The sequence below is a fragment of the Populus nigra genome, chromosome 1, assembly GCF_951802175.1.
Source record: "Populus nigra chromosome 1, ddPopNigr1.1, whole genome shotgun sequence".
NCBI classification, from domain to species: domain Eukaryota; kingdom Viridiplantae; phylum Streptophyta; class Magnoliopsida; order Malpighiales; family Salicaceae; genus Populus; species Populus nigra.
The window spans coordinates 35,271,435-35,287,622 of NC_084852.1; the positions used below are offsets into that span (position 1 = coordinate 35,271,435).

Here is a 16,188-nt window from a genome sequence, read left to right on the forward strand (position 1 = left end):
GCAATCCAAATATGTATATATGACCCAAGAAGCAATAAAAACCAGAAAACAAGCAAAACAAAACTGTGATGATAGTCTCGCGAGTAGCAAACGAATCTATCTGAAATATGAACAAAACTGAAGACTTGAATAAAAACAGAAATGAAACATGAAAAAATGATGAAACAATACCCAAATATGTTGGATATATTGAAAATATACAGCAAGAAATGAAAACAACATAAAGAAAGCGAATTTCAAAAGTTAACGCAAAACAGACTTGTTTATGACGAGTTAAGTCTGAATCTGGAACCTAAAGTGAATGATATGAAATTGAGCTAAAATTTAAGATATAGTGCGATATCAACCCAAATAGAAAGAATATGAATTTTGAGCAATTTGCGATAAGTTTTGATATATTGACACAAAAACGATAAGACTCAGACCTGATTAAACCCGAAATTAAAAACCAAAGCAAACAATATCCAATTGACCCCAAACTTTATATGTGATGCAATTACAGCCCCAATAATAAAATTATCAAATTTGAGCTAATTCTGAGTTGATTTGGTTCATTTTTCCCTTGTTTAGTTTTCTGCGGTAGAAACCAATAAACGTCTCTTTAAATGATTTTTTCTTTTCTTTTTTCTTTTTTTTATGCTATTGATATATTTTTGACAGTAACCAAATGAATAACTATTTTTTTATATATGCTGCAAAATCAAGGAGAAGAAGAAATTAGACACTGAGGAATTTTTGCGAAAACAACAAGAAAGGAAAATTTCAGAAGGATATAACTTGATTAATGGAGCCAAGCTCTGATACCAAATGATGCAAACCTCATGATCACATGGTCACACAACCCACACGCAAAGACATCAATTCTCGGAAAGCCAAGTAAATCAGGTTTGATAGGAGTGTGACATAAAGATAACTTGTACCTAGGCACCTGCACTATTGAAAACGAAGACCCCCACCCAATGAATATTGATTCGCGAATGAGAAGTATAAGGATGACGCCACGAAGATAATTGTTCTTCGATAAGTCATTTTTAGTCCTTTAGAGAACTAAGGAAGAGAGATTATCCCACCAACACACAATAAGTGCAGCAAAGAAGTTTATTGATCTGAAAATTGCATAACCTTACATGTTTGGTTATGCTTTTATTTATAATGACTCTAGACTTAAAAAAAACCCTAATGGACCCCCCTTAGGTGGACTTATATGGAGCCCACTTACAACTGACCCAAATAAATAATAATAACCTAAAAACTAATAAAAAAAATAAAAAAAATAAAAAAAATAAAAAATTGCTAAATATGCTAGAATCAGATTTGTCACCCTTATGAAGTCCCAAACAAACTAGGAGAAATCTGATTTGAAAAATTTGTGTTGCTTCCCCCTTTAATGTCCTTGGATTTCCTTGTTTAATTTGGACAAATAAGAAAACAAATTTCCTCATTTGTTGCTGATTAATTACTTTCCTTCCTAAGTTAGGGAAAGTATTAAATAATCCTCCCCTCTTTAGGAATAAGATCTGGCTAACTACTTTACTTAATTAGAAGAATAAATTGCTGACTTTCTTTCTTTGTTGTAGCTAGGATGAATAAGGAAATCCTTGTAAAAAAGGGATTTTGAAACATTTATGAATCCTTGCCACACTTGGAAACTATATTGCAGCCCATTAAAGATCCTTGTAGAGCTAGGATATTCCAAAAACAAGCTGTCATATCCTTGTAGGAAAAGGATCCTTGCCAAATAGGATGTCCATAAGTCAAAAGGAAGTAAATAACAAAATCCATACAACCTCTATTGACCCGTATTGAGATGCCTTCCCAAACTCCGATTGACTTGCAATTTTAATCCAATGTAGGAAAACATGTCAGGAGACGCCATGTAAAATGTCAGCTCGATCCAACGGTCGGATTGAGAATTATGATTGTTGCCGTAAAACTGCATAGTTGCACATTTTACGTCAAAATCTAAATTTGACCTTTATTGGATCGTATTAGAAGGGTTCTTTAGAAGTGTCAAAAGAGTTTGTCTCAGAATCAATGGTTTCAATCAAAAGGGTTTTGATATGATAGATGAATCATTCTTCTAATTAAAGTTTTGAAGTTTGGTATTTACTTGGCAAAACATAGAGGTATGACCTTTTTAGTCATATTTGTAATAGGTAATGTATTTTAGGATAAATTTAGTCAGGGTTTTGAAGGGGAAGGTTTTGTGGGATTTTTTATTGGTCTTTTTGTAGTAAGGCTTAATTTTGGTATTAAACCTTTCCTGTATTTGTGGGCTGATTGTTTATGAGGGAGTTTGTTGGGTTTTGTGTTAAGCTTGGAACAATTTTTACTGCAAGTTGGCTTATGTATGGTTAAGTTAAACTATTGACAAAAACTACCTAGTTCTTGTCTAGATCTTCTCATTTCCCACTTAAGATGTTTTCAGAGTTTAAGGTCTTGACATATCTAAAGACCTTCCTTTTATGTAAAACTAACAAGCTCACTATAAATCAACTGGTTATAAGGAATGGTTTTTTTTTTTTGTAATAAAAGTGTCTTTGATTTTTAATTTTTGACTCTTTCTCCTAGAAAGGTTGGTAAACTAACAATGAATTTTTCTTTCTAGAATGTTTGATTTGAGTCTTTTTGGAGCATGACACAAGCAAGGAAAGTTTTTTTTATACCATTAAAAATCACTAAGTTTTTGGTATCTAAGGTTTGAAAAAAGTTCAACATTTTTGTTTCTAAGATGGGAAGGATCACTTACAAAATGCAAGGAAATGGTTAAGATAAAGGTTGAAACTGCCCCTTGAATGGTGTTTCCATCAGATTCTAGGATAAGTATTTAGTCTTCAGTCATTTGGATGGAGTTTAAGATTTTAAGGTGTTGTGTTTCAGTGAGATGGTAATCTCACCACCTTTTTAACTCGCCAAAATAACCAGCGATAAGGAGTTCAACTATAACTTTGTTTGGGGTTCTAATTTGAGTTTTATAAGCATTGGCAGTCATGGTCATTTGTTGTAAGGTGTTGGTTTATAATGGTTGATTCATTTTGGATTGTTATATCTAGAGTAATAGATGTTTCAGGGTTTCTCCAAATCAATTTGTTGATTTTAGGACTTTCTTCTTGAAAGGCCTTTTCATTTGAAGTTTGGATTTTATTATTTTTTATAGTGTTGATATGGCTTGTAGAGGTTGGGGGATGGTTACTGATTTGGGCTGTGTCAAGAGCAATTAAAGTGGAAGATGAAGTTTTAAGGTGGTTGAGATGATCTTTGATAGCTTTAAGGAATTCTTTTTTGTTGTTTTGTAATAGGGTTTGGCTAGTTTTGGTAACCTGATATAGTTTGAAAACTGAGCTTTTAAGTGTTTGGTCAACAAGTTTTGATAAAGTTTCAATAAGAGAAACTGAAGACTTCTAGGTATGTTTTTTTTTTTTTTTTAATTTTGCTAATTGCTTTCCTATGGTGTTGAGGATGGTATTTGTAAAGAATTTTGTTGGATGGTGTGTTCGGTATTGATGGTAACATCTTTATTTGGGGATTTGTAAGGAGTAACTTCTATTGTCTAGTTATTGTGAGGGATTTTAAGGTTCTCAAAGGAGGATGGTCAGACTCAATGGGAGTGTCATTTACTAACTCTCAAATAGGGGTTTTATTTCTAAATGTAATGGGACATGCATGTTTTGTAGATGGATATGCAATATGATTTTCAGACACATAATACATTTGAAACCAATCAAAGAATAAGATTTGTATTTTATTTGATGCAATGAAATCATAAAAATATTTTTGTATTTCCTTTTTTTATTGCATTTTCTTTTTGAAAAACCAAGATCTATTTCCAGAGTTAGGATAGGCATAAAAATTATCAATAAAATATTTTTCGTTTACAACAAAATCTGTTTGAAGAACATTAAACTCATTTAGGATATTCTCTGTTATAGAAGATAATGTTGGAGAGGTTAGTGGAAAAGGTTGGTCAATATTTGTATATAGTGGCTTAGGCATATTTGTAGTATAATTTGCATTTTAAAAACTGATGATAGAAATATTAGAGGTTGATTTATTATATGTGTTTGTGTGGTAAGACATGTTTATAATAGAGGGAATCTCATAAATTCTTCTAGGATTTATTGTATTGGATGTAAAAGATTTATCTAAGAATCTAGAATTGGTTGGATGTTTATGGAAGAACAATTTAACCTTACCATCTCCATACAATGTTATTTGTTCGAGTTGGATGTTTGGTTATGATAGTTGTAAAGGTTCTGATTGGATGACAACTTCAAGGATCTAGTCTTTTGGTAGGGTTTCCTCTGAATAGATTTGGATATAATTGTATTTGATCTAAAAAGGTTTGTTTGGAGGAGTAAAGTTTCACCTTTTTAGGATTGGAATTTATGTTTACCAGCAAAAACAGAAAACAATATAAGGCCCCGTTTGTTTGCTGGAAAGTAGTTTTCTTTTGGAAAGTGAATTCCAGGAAAGTGAATTCCAGGAAAGTGAATTATTTTCTGATGTTTGGTAGTGTAATGAAAAATAAGTTGAAACACTTTCCAGTGGTTGGTTATGTCATGGAAAATGAGCTGGAAAATAATTTATTAATGTTTTATTTTTCTCAAGTTTATTAAAATAATAAGGAACAAATCTTACAAATTAAAAAGTTGAATGGGAATGAAATTGAAAAAAAATATAATTTCATAAATTATCTCAAATAAAATAAATAATAGTCAAAATAATAGAGATCAAATCTAAAAAATAAAAAATGAATAAAAGATGAAGAAATTAAAATAATAATAATTAACATTTCATAAATTATTTCAAATAAAATAAGTAACAATCAAAAGAATAAAGATCAAATTTGATAGATAAAAAATTTCAATAAAAAAATGATAAGGAAAAAATAAATAACAATTAAAAAAATAAGGACCAAAGTTAATAAAAAAATTAAATTTTAAGAGATGAAATTAAAAAAATATATATTCAAAACAAAATATATATAGCAATCAAAAGTTTGAGGACCAAATTTGATATAATCAGCAAATAATATGACATTTCTAAATTTTTTACAACTTCCAAAAGTATTAACCTTAAATAAATTTTCCTGGAAAACACTTTCCTGGAAACCAAGTCAAATTTTCCTTTAACCTTAAAGTATTTTCCGTTGACCAACTTTTCTAATAGCAAATAAACATAGAAAAATTTGGAAAGTGATTTCCGAGAAATCACTTTCCAGAAAATAAACATTGCCTAAGTAGAATCATATTTTGTAGGATGTTTTTCTTTAAGAGATATAGTAATGTTTAGATAACAATAAAAGAAAATAGGATCACTATATAATCTAGATTCTATGAAACTTAATAATGAATCTTGAAATTTAGAATCTAGCATTTTTTTAGGACAATTATGATGTAAGTATTTTAGATATTTATTGGTAAGGAGTTGATCCCAACTTGTATGAGACCATTATGAATATATTTATATTTGAGTCTTGATGTTTTTGTAAGGATTTTTTGGAATTGAATGGTCTTAAAAAGTTTTGTCATCTAAATATAAATTTCTTCAATTTTTATTGTAAAATTAGTTTTGAAAAGATTATAAGAAGAATTTTGATAAATCTAATTATTTTGAACTTTTAAATTTTTTCAATCAACAATATTATTTGTAAAAATCTTCTATAGGAATTTCTTCACTATTAATAATTCTTTTATTTTTAGAAGAATCAGAGGTAGAAGATATTGAAAGAGAAGTGGTTCGACAAAAAATAGAATTCATGATTTTGAAAAGATAATTAAAAAATAAGACTTAAGTTTTATGAGTTTATTGTCGCCTTAACTCTTAAATGAGACTTACAACCATTCAGTAGGATTGATCTATATTTCTAAGGTTCTTTTTTCTCTACCAGAGTTCTTGTTTTAGCTTTATCTTTAATAATTTAATAAATATATATATATATATATATATTTATTTTTAATATATTATTAATTTTACCTAATCGTTTTTATTTTGTTAAATTTAGAAAATAATAAAGGATAATAATTTTTTTTAATTATTATACTCTGAAAGTGGATACTAAAAATATGACTGCCAAAAATATAACTTGTATATCATATAACATAAGGTGTAATAATAATTAATTAAAGATTAAAGAACATAACAATCAATCAAATTTTCTTATAACAAAATTCACGTAATAATACATGGGCCTTACATTTAGCTATAATAACAGAGCTGAGCCCAAAAGATGCTTAAATTTGGATTTGGGCCACGTTCTACAATTAAAATATTGGAAACAGCAAAACCTTTCGTGGACGTATCAAAATCCCTGACTTGTATGTTTCAACTCTTGTAGCTTTCAAATTCTAAGTTCACAGCAACATGGAGATTGAATCACAGGATTCTGCTCGAAAAGGTGAGTCAAACCTCGAACGAGTTATATACCCATTAATAAATACTCATCAATAATGCTTTTTTAAGTAATTAAATTTATGTTTTCGATTTGATGCAGTGATTATTCAGTTAAAAGCCACTGCTGATGCGCCTATTCTCAAGCAAAAGAAGTTCAAGGTGTAGTTTTTCCCCCCACTCATATCTACATAAATTTATACATGTGTTACGTAATGAATTGTCGGTGGGTTTTGTATTTCTGTGTTTCTATGCTTGTGGGTTTGTCTAATAAGGATAAAATTTAGATGCTAATAAATAATAATGTTGGCTGGTAAAAATAACTATAAAATCATAGAGATAGAAGGAATCGAGGGAAGATCTTGCCAATTGTTATCTTGGTATAAGCTGGAATATCATTGAATAAAATTTTTTCAAGCAAATAATTGTAGCTAGCATGAGTTGTGGCAAAAGTACTTTGGGGAAGAACAAGGTTTTTTGCAGGAGGAATTTTGAATTTTCACTGGGAAACTATGTTTTGGTTGTAGATTTTTGCATATGAATGCGATCATGTTTATGCCATTGAACTCTATGCAATTAGAAACATGTCTGCATAGCAAGTGTGATGATTACTGTATGATTTTAGGTTTGTGCGTGTCCTTATTGAGCTTGATTTATGTTTGCGAGACGAGCCACAACATTAGGGTCAAATTCACACATAATAGAACTGATCATAGGTTTTTTTTTTCTCGCAATTATAAATAGAGTTTATGTGTGCCTTGTAGCCATTGCCATTGGGCCACGAACTTGAAGCTTGGAAACAAGTTGCATGACAAACTGCAAGTTGAAACACACCCTTCATTAATAACTTTCTTTTGCTCTTCTAGAGAACAATTTGACTGCTGTAACGTAGAACTCCCAGGAAGAGCATAATCAATGTGACAGGGCTTTTGTGCTTAAGCAGAAAACATTTCGCTAAATTGCATTGGAAATACTTTTTAAAATCAGAATAACTGGAAGTTGAACTGTTTCCCATACAAGAATTGGCTTAACGTTTCCAGATACTGGTTTTTTTTTTTGCAACTAAAACTTTCTTGCATTTCATTATTATTTGATGATGATATTTATACACATTGAGTGAATGTGGCAGATGCTTGGAACTGATAAGTTTGCTAAAGTGATTGACTTTTTGCGTCGGCAAATTCACAGGGAGACCGTGGTAGCTTATCTTTGATGTTGATTTCTCTCCAATTTAGTAAAGTATTAAAAATAAGTCGGTTTCTGGGATAGTGATGCTTTCTGTTTCTTCCTTATTCTTTAGTTTGTATACATCAACAGCGCATTCTCACCAAATCCAGATGAATTGGTGATTGATCTGTTTAATGTAAGTTTTTGTAGCAGTTATTTTTGTTTTATTTATTTTATGTTCTCTCATTATTTGTCGCTGTTATAGATCCCTGCTGATTTTAAAAATATTACTTGGTTTTCAGCTCATACATATTCATGTTAAATTTTAAGTTCAATTATGCCGTCCCAGACCCAGATTGCATTGTCAGAGCACTGATTTTTTTAATTTTTTCTGGTGACAGTTATGAAAGACTAAGTAATTGCAACCCAGTTATGTGTTGACTGGTGATTTTGGCCAAGACGATTCTTTTATTACTTATTTGTTCATTGTGCTTAAGTTTGGAACAAGCGACATTTGCTTATCAACACACTACCAGTTTTAAGTATGGAGCATTTTGTTAATCTGACTCTCTGGAAGAAAACAATTGAGCTACATCAAATGGTTCACATGAAATGAATTGTTACTTCCCCAAATATTGTACCCGACTACCCATGTGCCGAGCTGTGTACTCGAGCACAAATATTCCATGCAAATGACAATAGATGTAGATTCTCCCTGTGGTTTCTCTCCTTGCCCTTTTAGCCAATTGTACTAATCTGTACTCAACTCTGATGAACATGGCTTGTGATGTATCGTTGCCTAATTCTTTTTAAAAAATAATAATTAAGACTGACATTTCAGAAATGATATGTGGCAGTGGACAGATGGTTCACTCATCGAACAAGGTTCAATGAAGTTCTCTTGAATTTCTTAGTTTTTTTCCCCCATGGTGACCATAACATGACTAAGATCCTTTTTTTTTAATTGGTTTGTTTGGATTTTGATTTTTTCTTCCTCTCACTGAGTTGCTCCTAACCTTGGTTGAAGTCATTTTTTATTAGATGCATAATTGCTTTATATGTCCTTGAATCTCCCTCTTTTAACCTTTCCACTTCATCAATTCAGAATTTCGGCGTTGATGGTAAACTGCTGGTCAACTATGCCTGTTCAGTGGCGTGGGGCTAACTTTCACGAACAGCTATGCCGATACACTGTTCATACTGTAAGATCTTTTGCTATACATTATTAATATTTCTTGGACTAGTTGAGTAACCATAGAACTTCACTACAGCAACCCTGCAATGTCCTTTGCGCCGAGTACTGATTTCTACCTCACTGTTCTGTAGATTTCATGCAAGAGCAGTACATGATTTGTCGACAGACTGAGAATATGATTGAAGAAATGGAGATTACGTAAAATTCACATGCATCTGTCAGAATTGCTTTATTTTTTTATTTCCGGTTGATGTCCCACTTCGATACTGTTTGGACTTGCGATTCATCTTCTGCTTGGATGCATATAGTTTAACTTAAAAAAATTCAGTTTGGTTCCTATGGAATTTTACTTTTAACCTGGCGTGCATAGACAAGACTTGTACTGGTTTCACATGGTTCTAGTAAAGGCTGGAAATTTCTTTTGTATAATTTGGTTTTCAACTCTTGGATACGACACAGTTTGATGTTATGATGACACGTCATGTAGCACTTTACCACCCTTTTTGGAATGTTCACAGCAGTTCGAGAATGATGCCAATCATAATTCCAAATTCGTTCACAAGAATCTGTAAAATAATGGAGCCATGTCATTGCATCCACAAGTTGTTACAAAGTGCATTTGAAATTCTATGTATTCTCTCATAATATTATTAAATTGTGAGGATAAATTTCAACTTAATGGTTGTGAAGGTAAACTTTACAAGATTTTTTGGGTTCTTTTACAGTCTGGTTCTCACTCCTATAGACTGTAATTTGAAAGCTGAATTTATTTAAGCTTGTGGGGTTGCTGGAGATTAGGGTTGATTATTTTTTGTTTGGTTTTGTTTTTTTTTTTTTAAATAACTAAACTGATTTAAAAAAAAATAAAATAAAACCGAACTAAAACCAGATCAAACTGACCAGTTTCGGTTCGGTTCGGTTTTTTAGGGCAAAAACTAGTTCAAACCGGTTTGGCTTTGCTTTTCCGGTTTGGCTCGGTTTTTTTGGTTTTGCTCGGTTTTGACTTGGTTTTTCTGGTTTGGCTCGGTTTTTTCTGGTTTTTTTTAGTTTAGTTTGGTTTGGTTTTTTCAGTTATTTTCTTATAAAACCGAAACCGAACCGAATTGGCCGGTTTTTTTTTAAATTTTAATCGGTTTTTTTATCGGTTTGGTTTTTTCAGTTATTTTTTTTTGTTTTCTCGATTTAATCGGTTTTTTGGTTTTTTTACTGCCCCTGCTAGAGATTGATATATGATGTTGGAGATTATTTTCCAATCACTTACTCTTATATTAATGTCCCTTCATTGAAAAAAACATGTTTTCAGCAATTGTTGTAAATTGGACTTAAAACACGTACTCTTATACTAAAATTTTCTACGAATCTAAAAGCTCTGCTGCTTGTAAGTTAAAATTTTGTAACCATACGAGGTAGATAAGGCTTTCAAATTGGACTTAAAAATTATTGTTAGGGTTTAGTTATATTTTTTTAGTTAATTTAAGATTTTTTTCTTTTTAGTTTAGAGTGCTTTTATTATTTTTCATGTTTTATTTAGAACATTTAGTGTATTATTTAATGAGTCTAAGAGAGATGTTATATTTAGTTTTGCTATTTGAAAATAAAATTGAAAATACTTTTCTCCGATTGTGAGAAATTTGTATGGCTAGGGTATCTCAAGCACTTTACATACAACCCTTCCTAGTAACCTTTGATATTGTTTTTATCTATGTTAGTTAATGCAAAGCACAACGATTCTTGATAATTTATTGTTGTTTGCTATTGAAAAACCTTCTTGAAAACAAATACAAGGTTAGATGTGTTCATGTAGGAGGTGATGAGGAGGTTTCATCTTAGGAACAATACATCCAAGGTCACAACATTAATGAAATGAAAATTAAAGATTCTCAAAGCAGGTTGCAAAACTAACTTGTCGACTAGTTGAGAGACTTGCAGAGGTAAGTTGTGAGATTAACTTGTCAATTGACATAAAGAAACTTGGAGGATTATGAGAAGAGTGATCACAAACTTGTAGTCAGTTTTTGAAAACTTGTTTTAGAGGCATGAGCAAAGGAGATGACCTCGTGATTAGACTGAATATGATATTGAAACTGTTTTTTTTAGGATTATAGTTTGTGGATTGGAATCAACCACTAAAATTTAATTAATGATAAAGAATCTTAAGATGTCATTGAGCTTGATGGTTGTAGAAATCCTAAAATTTCTTTTAATTAGGATCTAAAAGGATTTTCTCATGAAAGTGAAGACTTCTTTGATATTTCAAAAGAGTTCTTAGGAGCTAACTTTAAAAACATCAAAGTAGTAGAAATTTCCAGCCACAAAGAAATTAATGGAACATTTTATTGTTCCTTGTTAACAATCAAGTGTCAAAAGTTGAGGTTTGAATAATTTCAAAATGGTTATAGTATGGTTAACAAAGGTGTGTTGCAAAAAAAAATAATATTCTAATTGTTGCCAAAGACAATAGCATCATGCTTGATTCCAAATTTAATGCTCAGTAGTTATGCAATTTTATTTTGCTAAGAGGTTAATGACACTCTATTTCTTGTAAGGATAAATCTTCATAACTTTATGAGGTTTGTAAGGACCCTAAATTAGGTATAGAAAATGTTATTTAGGATTAATTGTATTTTCCTAGTTAATTTTAGATACTTTTCCTTTTAGTTTAGAACTCTTTTATTATGTTTTTGTTTATGATATTTATTGTATTGTCCAAGTACCTTAACAAAGATGTAATATTCAGTTTCGATAATTAAAAATAAAATTGATAGAATTTTTCTCAAAATGTAAAAATTATATGAAAAAAATGGTTTTGGGTCACCCATGATGGGTGAACCAATCTATATTAATATTACTTATATTACTAAGGTAATATAAAAGAAAAAAGATAAAGCGTTATTATATTTTGACAATAACTGTCAAAGGTTGTAATTTTTTCACCCTTATAAATATATTTCTTAATAGTAACAAATAATAACAAGAAAGTAAGAGAGAATTAAAAATACAAGAAAAAGATATATTCTTTCTTAAAAGATGAGAAGAGACTCTTGAAGCAAATTCTTTACTAATTCATATAAGAATTTTTTTGCAAAAACAAAAAACAAAAAACAAAAAAACAATACATTTAGACCATGAATAATAAGCATGATTCTTTATTATTTAATGTGATGATGCTCGGACTAGTGATATAAGTTTCATGGGACATGATTATGTTGTTTTCTTCCTTCTGTTATATGTTTTTCCAATATTGGTATGAGAGCCTGTTGTTACTTTTTTTTCTATTCTAAATAATATTTTTTTCAATGAAATAAAATAGAAGTTTAGTGGGGTTGTAACATGAACTTATAGCATATGCCTTAATTCTATGAATATATATACTACTAGAATTTATATGCATATGTGCATCTAACTATTTGAACTTGATGTCTGTGAACCGATGGTGTAATTCCTTACATGCTTCTCTTAATTTTTGGCAATTGATACATGTTTTTATGAAATTTTGTGCTTTAATTGGAAAAAAATGTTGAGTCTACCTTCATCGAAAATAATTAGGGGAGGGGGGTAGAACTTGGAAACATGTTCCATGTACATCAATATTGTCATTATGTTCTATATATATCAAACAAGTTGTCCACTCAATTTTGGATATTTGCTATGCTCTATTGAAAAAAATAATATTTTATAGATATATTTATATGTAAGATTACTCAATAAAGATAAGCCTTACAAGGTGGTGCACATCACTTATTTCATTAAGGTGATAACAGATCAAGTCTTTTTGTCAACATTTTGTTAAACTAAACCTCAACAATTAAATGTGGTTTTTTAGGAGAAACGAACTAGAAATACGGTTGAAATCGTATTTTTTTTAAAAAATAAATTTTTATTGATTTTTTTATATTTTTGGATCGTTTTAATGAATTGATGTTAAAAATAATTTTTTAAAAAATATATATATTTTTAATACATTTCCAAGCAAAAACAAAAACCATTAGGTTGTTGCTTGAGTTTTTTTGTTATGTGTATACAATAAACTTATATAGAAACAAGGCTCAGTTAAAATAGAAAACATAAGCATGTTTGATGTGTTTTAAACATGAGACCTTGCTTACAAAAAGATGACCCTTAACATCGCTAGGCTTTTACAAGGTGTTTGTCCCTTCTATGCAATGAAATTATATAATGTATTGATTCTGTAAAAAAAATAATAAAAACAAGGATCTGTTTGCCCCGTGTGTGCAGTTTTTTCTATGTTTTACGTGCACAATAGAAGCACTAATTGTCATATAAGCCAACAACGGATGAATAGTCTAGCCAAAGAAGACTTATAAGAAAATGTTAAAAACGTAGATTTATCTACTTGTGAATATTGTCTAGCTAGAAAAACAACAAGGAAACCATATGGAAAAGGAACTAGAGTTGAATTTCCATTGTAATTTATTTATTGTGACATTTGTGGTCTAATGAATGTGAAGGCCAGACATGTGGATATCTATTTCATCACCTTTATAGATGATTTTACTCAATATGGTTATGTATTTTTTATTTCTCATAAATCAAAAGCTTTAAGTTGCTTTAAAATTTCATGAACCTAGTGAAAAATCAATTAGACATGAAAATAAAATCTTTGAGAATCGATGAAAGTCATGAGTATTTATCTGATGAGTTTTGAAAATTATGTGATGAAAAAAAGATAGAACAACAATAGATTATTCTTAGAATGCCACAAAAAAAAATGAAGTTGCGAAAAGAAAAAATAGAACCATACTTAAAATGGTTAGGTCAATAAAGGCACAAGCAAATTTGCCCATCACCTATTGGGGTGATGCACTATTAACTACCATGTATATACCTAATCGTTTACCCTTTATGTCAATTACAACTACACCATATGAATTATAGACAAAACAACAACCTAACTTGAGTTTTTCAAAACATTGGGGTTGTGCTACTTATGCTTATGATGCTTCTCATAAGTATAGAAAACTAGGTTTAAGAGGAAAGAAATGTATCTTTATAAGATATTATAAACACTCAAAAAAATATGTGTTCATATGTGAGAAATAAGGTGAAAATATAATTGAATTTGAATCATGAGATTTCACATTCTTAAATAATAATTTTCCTAAACAAAGGGAAGTAGGTCAAGATCTATTTGTTTATAAAACTCGGGACTATAATGCGGCTACTATACAAATACAAATGGGCTCACTTTCAAGTGGGAGCAATTTAGAGGAAGATGAAATAGTTTCAATTGAACCTCAATTGATATATATATGGTGAATCCATCTATGATTGATAGTTTGAGTAAGAGTAATGTTTTTATTGATTCATCAATGAATAAATCTCAGCTACGATGAACTGATCATCATAACATTCATTGTTGTCATTTTGAGATCGAAGGGGAAACATTTATTGTTACTCCACAAGATAAAGAGGAGCCAAGAATATAAATAAAGCTATGCTCAAAGGATGTAAGACTATTAGTAATAAGTGGGTCCTTAAAATAAAGAAAAAGGTAGATGGCAATATCAAGAAATATAAGGCTTGATTAGTGGCTAAAGGATATACATAACATGAAGGAATTGATTATGAAGAGACATTTTCACCTGTTATGAGATTTACCTTTATAAGATTAATTCTAGCTATATTATCTAAATTGGATTTTGAACTAAATCAAATGAATGTAAAGATTGCTTTTATTAAAATAGTTTAGAAAAATAGATATATATGGAACAACCTATAGGTTTTGTTAAGGAATGCCATGAACATAAAATGTGTAGAATTTTGAAGTCAATTTATGGTCTAACGTAGTCTTCAAGACAATGGTATATTAAGTTTCATAATGCAATCATATCATTTGGTTTAACTATGATCAATGAAGAACATTGTGTATATGCTAAAAGATCCAAAAACAAATTTATGATCATATCATTGTATGTTGATTACATATTGATAGCTAAAAATCATAAAAAGTATGTTAACAAAATTAAAGGATGGTTATCATCTAATTTTGAAATAAAAGACATGATTAGAGCTTCATATATCCTTAAAGCTAAGATTTCAAGGGACCGTTTAAGAAAGATATTATCTTTTTCATAAGAGTCATTTATTGACAAAATCTTTAAGCGATTTAATATGGAAGATTGCAAACCTATAAAAACTCCTATTTTAAAAGGTGAAGCTTTAAACCAGAAATTTGTTTTAAGACTTCACAACAAAAGGAACAAATAATAAGAGTTTCTTATGCCAATGTAGTTGGGAGTTTGATGTACGCAATAATATATACAAGACCTGATATCTATTATGCCATTAGTCTAGTAAGCAGATATCAATCTAACCCAAGTCAAGCACATTGAAAAACAATTAAAAGAATACTAAGATATGTAAAAGGCATAACTAATTACTCATTTTGTTATCAAGTGAATGATCTTCGATTAAAATGTTATATTGATGCTCATTGGTAAGGATATTTGGATGAAAAGAAATCTACATATGGTTTTGTTTTCTTATTAAATAATAGTGTCATATCATGAAGTAGTAAAAAATAATCATGTATATAGAATTATCCATGATGGAAGCTGAATTCATGGCACTTTTAGCTATAATACAAATGGCTATTTGGTTGAAACATTTTCTAGTTCATTTGGGAGTATTTAATAATGTTATTAACCCATCACAAGTAAACTGTGATAGTCAAGCTGTAATAGCATATACAAAAGACCCTAAGTACTATGAAAAAACCAAACACGTGGATATTAAGTTTAACTTTGTAAAGAACATGGTTGCATATAAGGAAGTGAACATGAAGTACATATCTACACAAAAAATTATTGCAGATCCATTTACAAAACCTATTTTAAGAAATGTTTTCATTAGTCATGTTAGGTCACTTGTATTACGTAAATATTGATGTACTAATGTATAATATTTTTCCAACAATGTTCATAAATGTTTTTATTATTAATATTGATGTTTTAATGCCTAATTACATAAGTTGTGGGACATATATAAATGTTTGTGTTTAGTACACATGTTAAAAATAAATTATAAGAAATATGTCGTATAAATAAAAGATTGGCTTTCTGATATATACAATCACCTTTATTATATTATGATGAATGAAGATGAAATAATTTTAAACTTGTTATTATAAGTAATAAGATATCACTTAAGCTTAATATATGAAATTTCTCCTTAATAAAAAAAGAGGTCATTGGAATATGTGTTATAACTTTGACCCTATGTGAATATTTAAAATATCATTTTATTTATCTTATCACTGGATGTGGGCTTTGATAAATCAAAAGTGAATGAGCAGATAAGTGAACTCAAAGTTAGACATTGAGTACGTATAAATTGTCATCTGTACAGTATTATTGATAAAAACATACACTTCAAAGAAAAGAAGATGATACCATAGTTTGTGTTTTATACCACAA

General features: G+C 29.7%; 1 protein-coding gene across 1 annotated transcript; it reads left to right on the top strand.

Annotated features, from left to right (window-relative positions):
• Window positions 1-6,264: 6,264 nt before the first annotated feature.
• Window positions 6,265-9,181, top strand: LOC133696318 (ubiquitin-like protein ATG12). The gene is made up of 6 exons (XM_062118484.1): window positions 6,265-6,397; window positions 6,494-6,552; window positions 7,520-7,588; window positions 7,691-7,753; window positions 8,663-8,759; window positions 8,884-9,181. Exons 1-5 carry the CDS (start codon window positions 6,364-6,366, stop codon window positions 8,720-8,722), a joined length of 285 nt encoding a protein of 94 aa, XP_061974468.1. The 5' UTR covers window positions 6,265-6,363; the 3' UTR covers window positions 8,723-8,759; window positions 8,884-9,181.
• The last annotated feature ends 7,007 nt before the right edge of the window (window positions 9,182-16,188 follow it).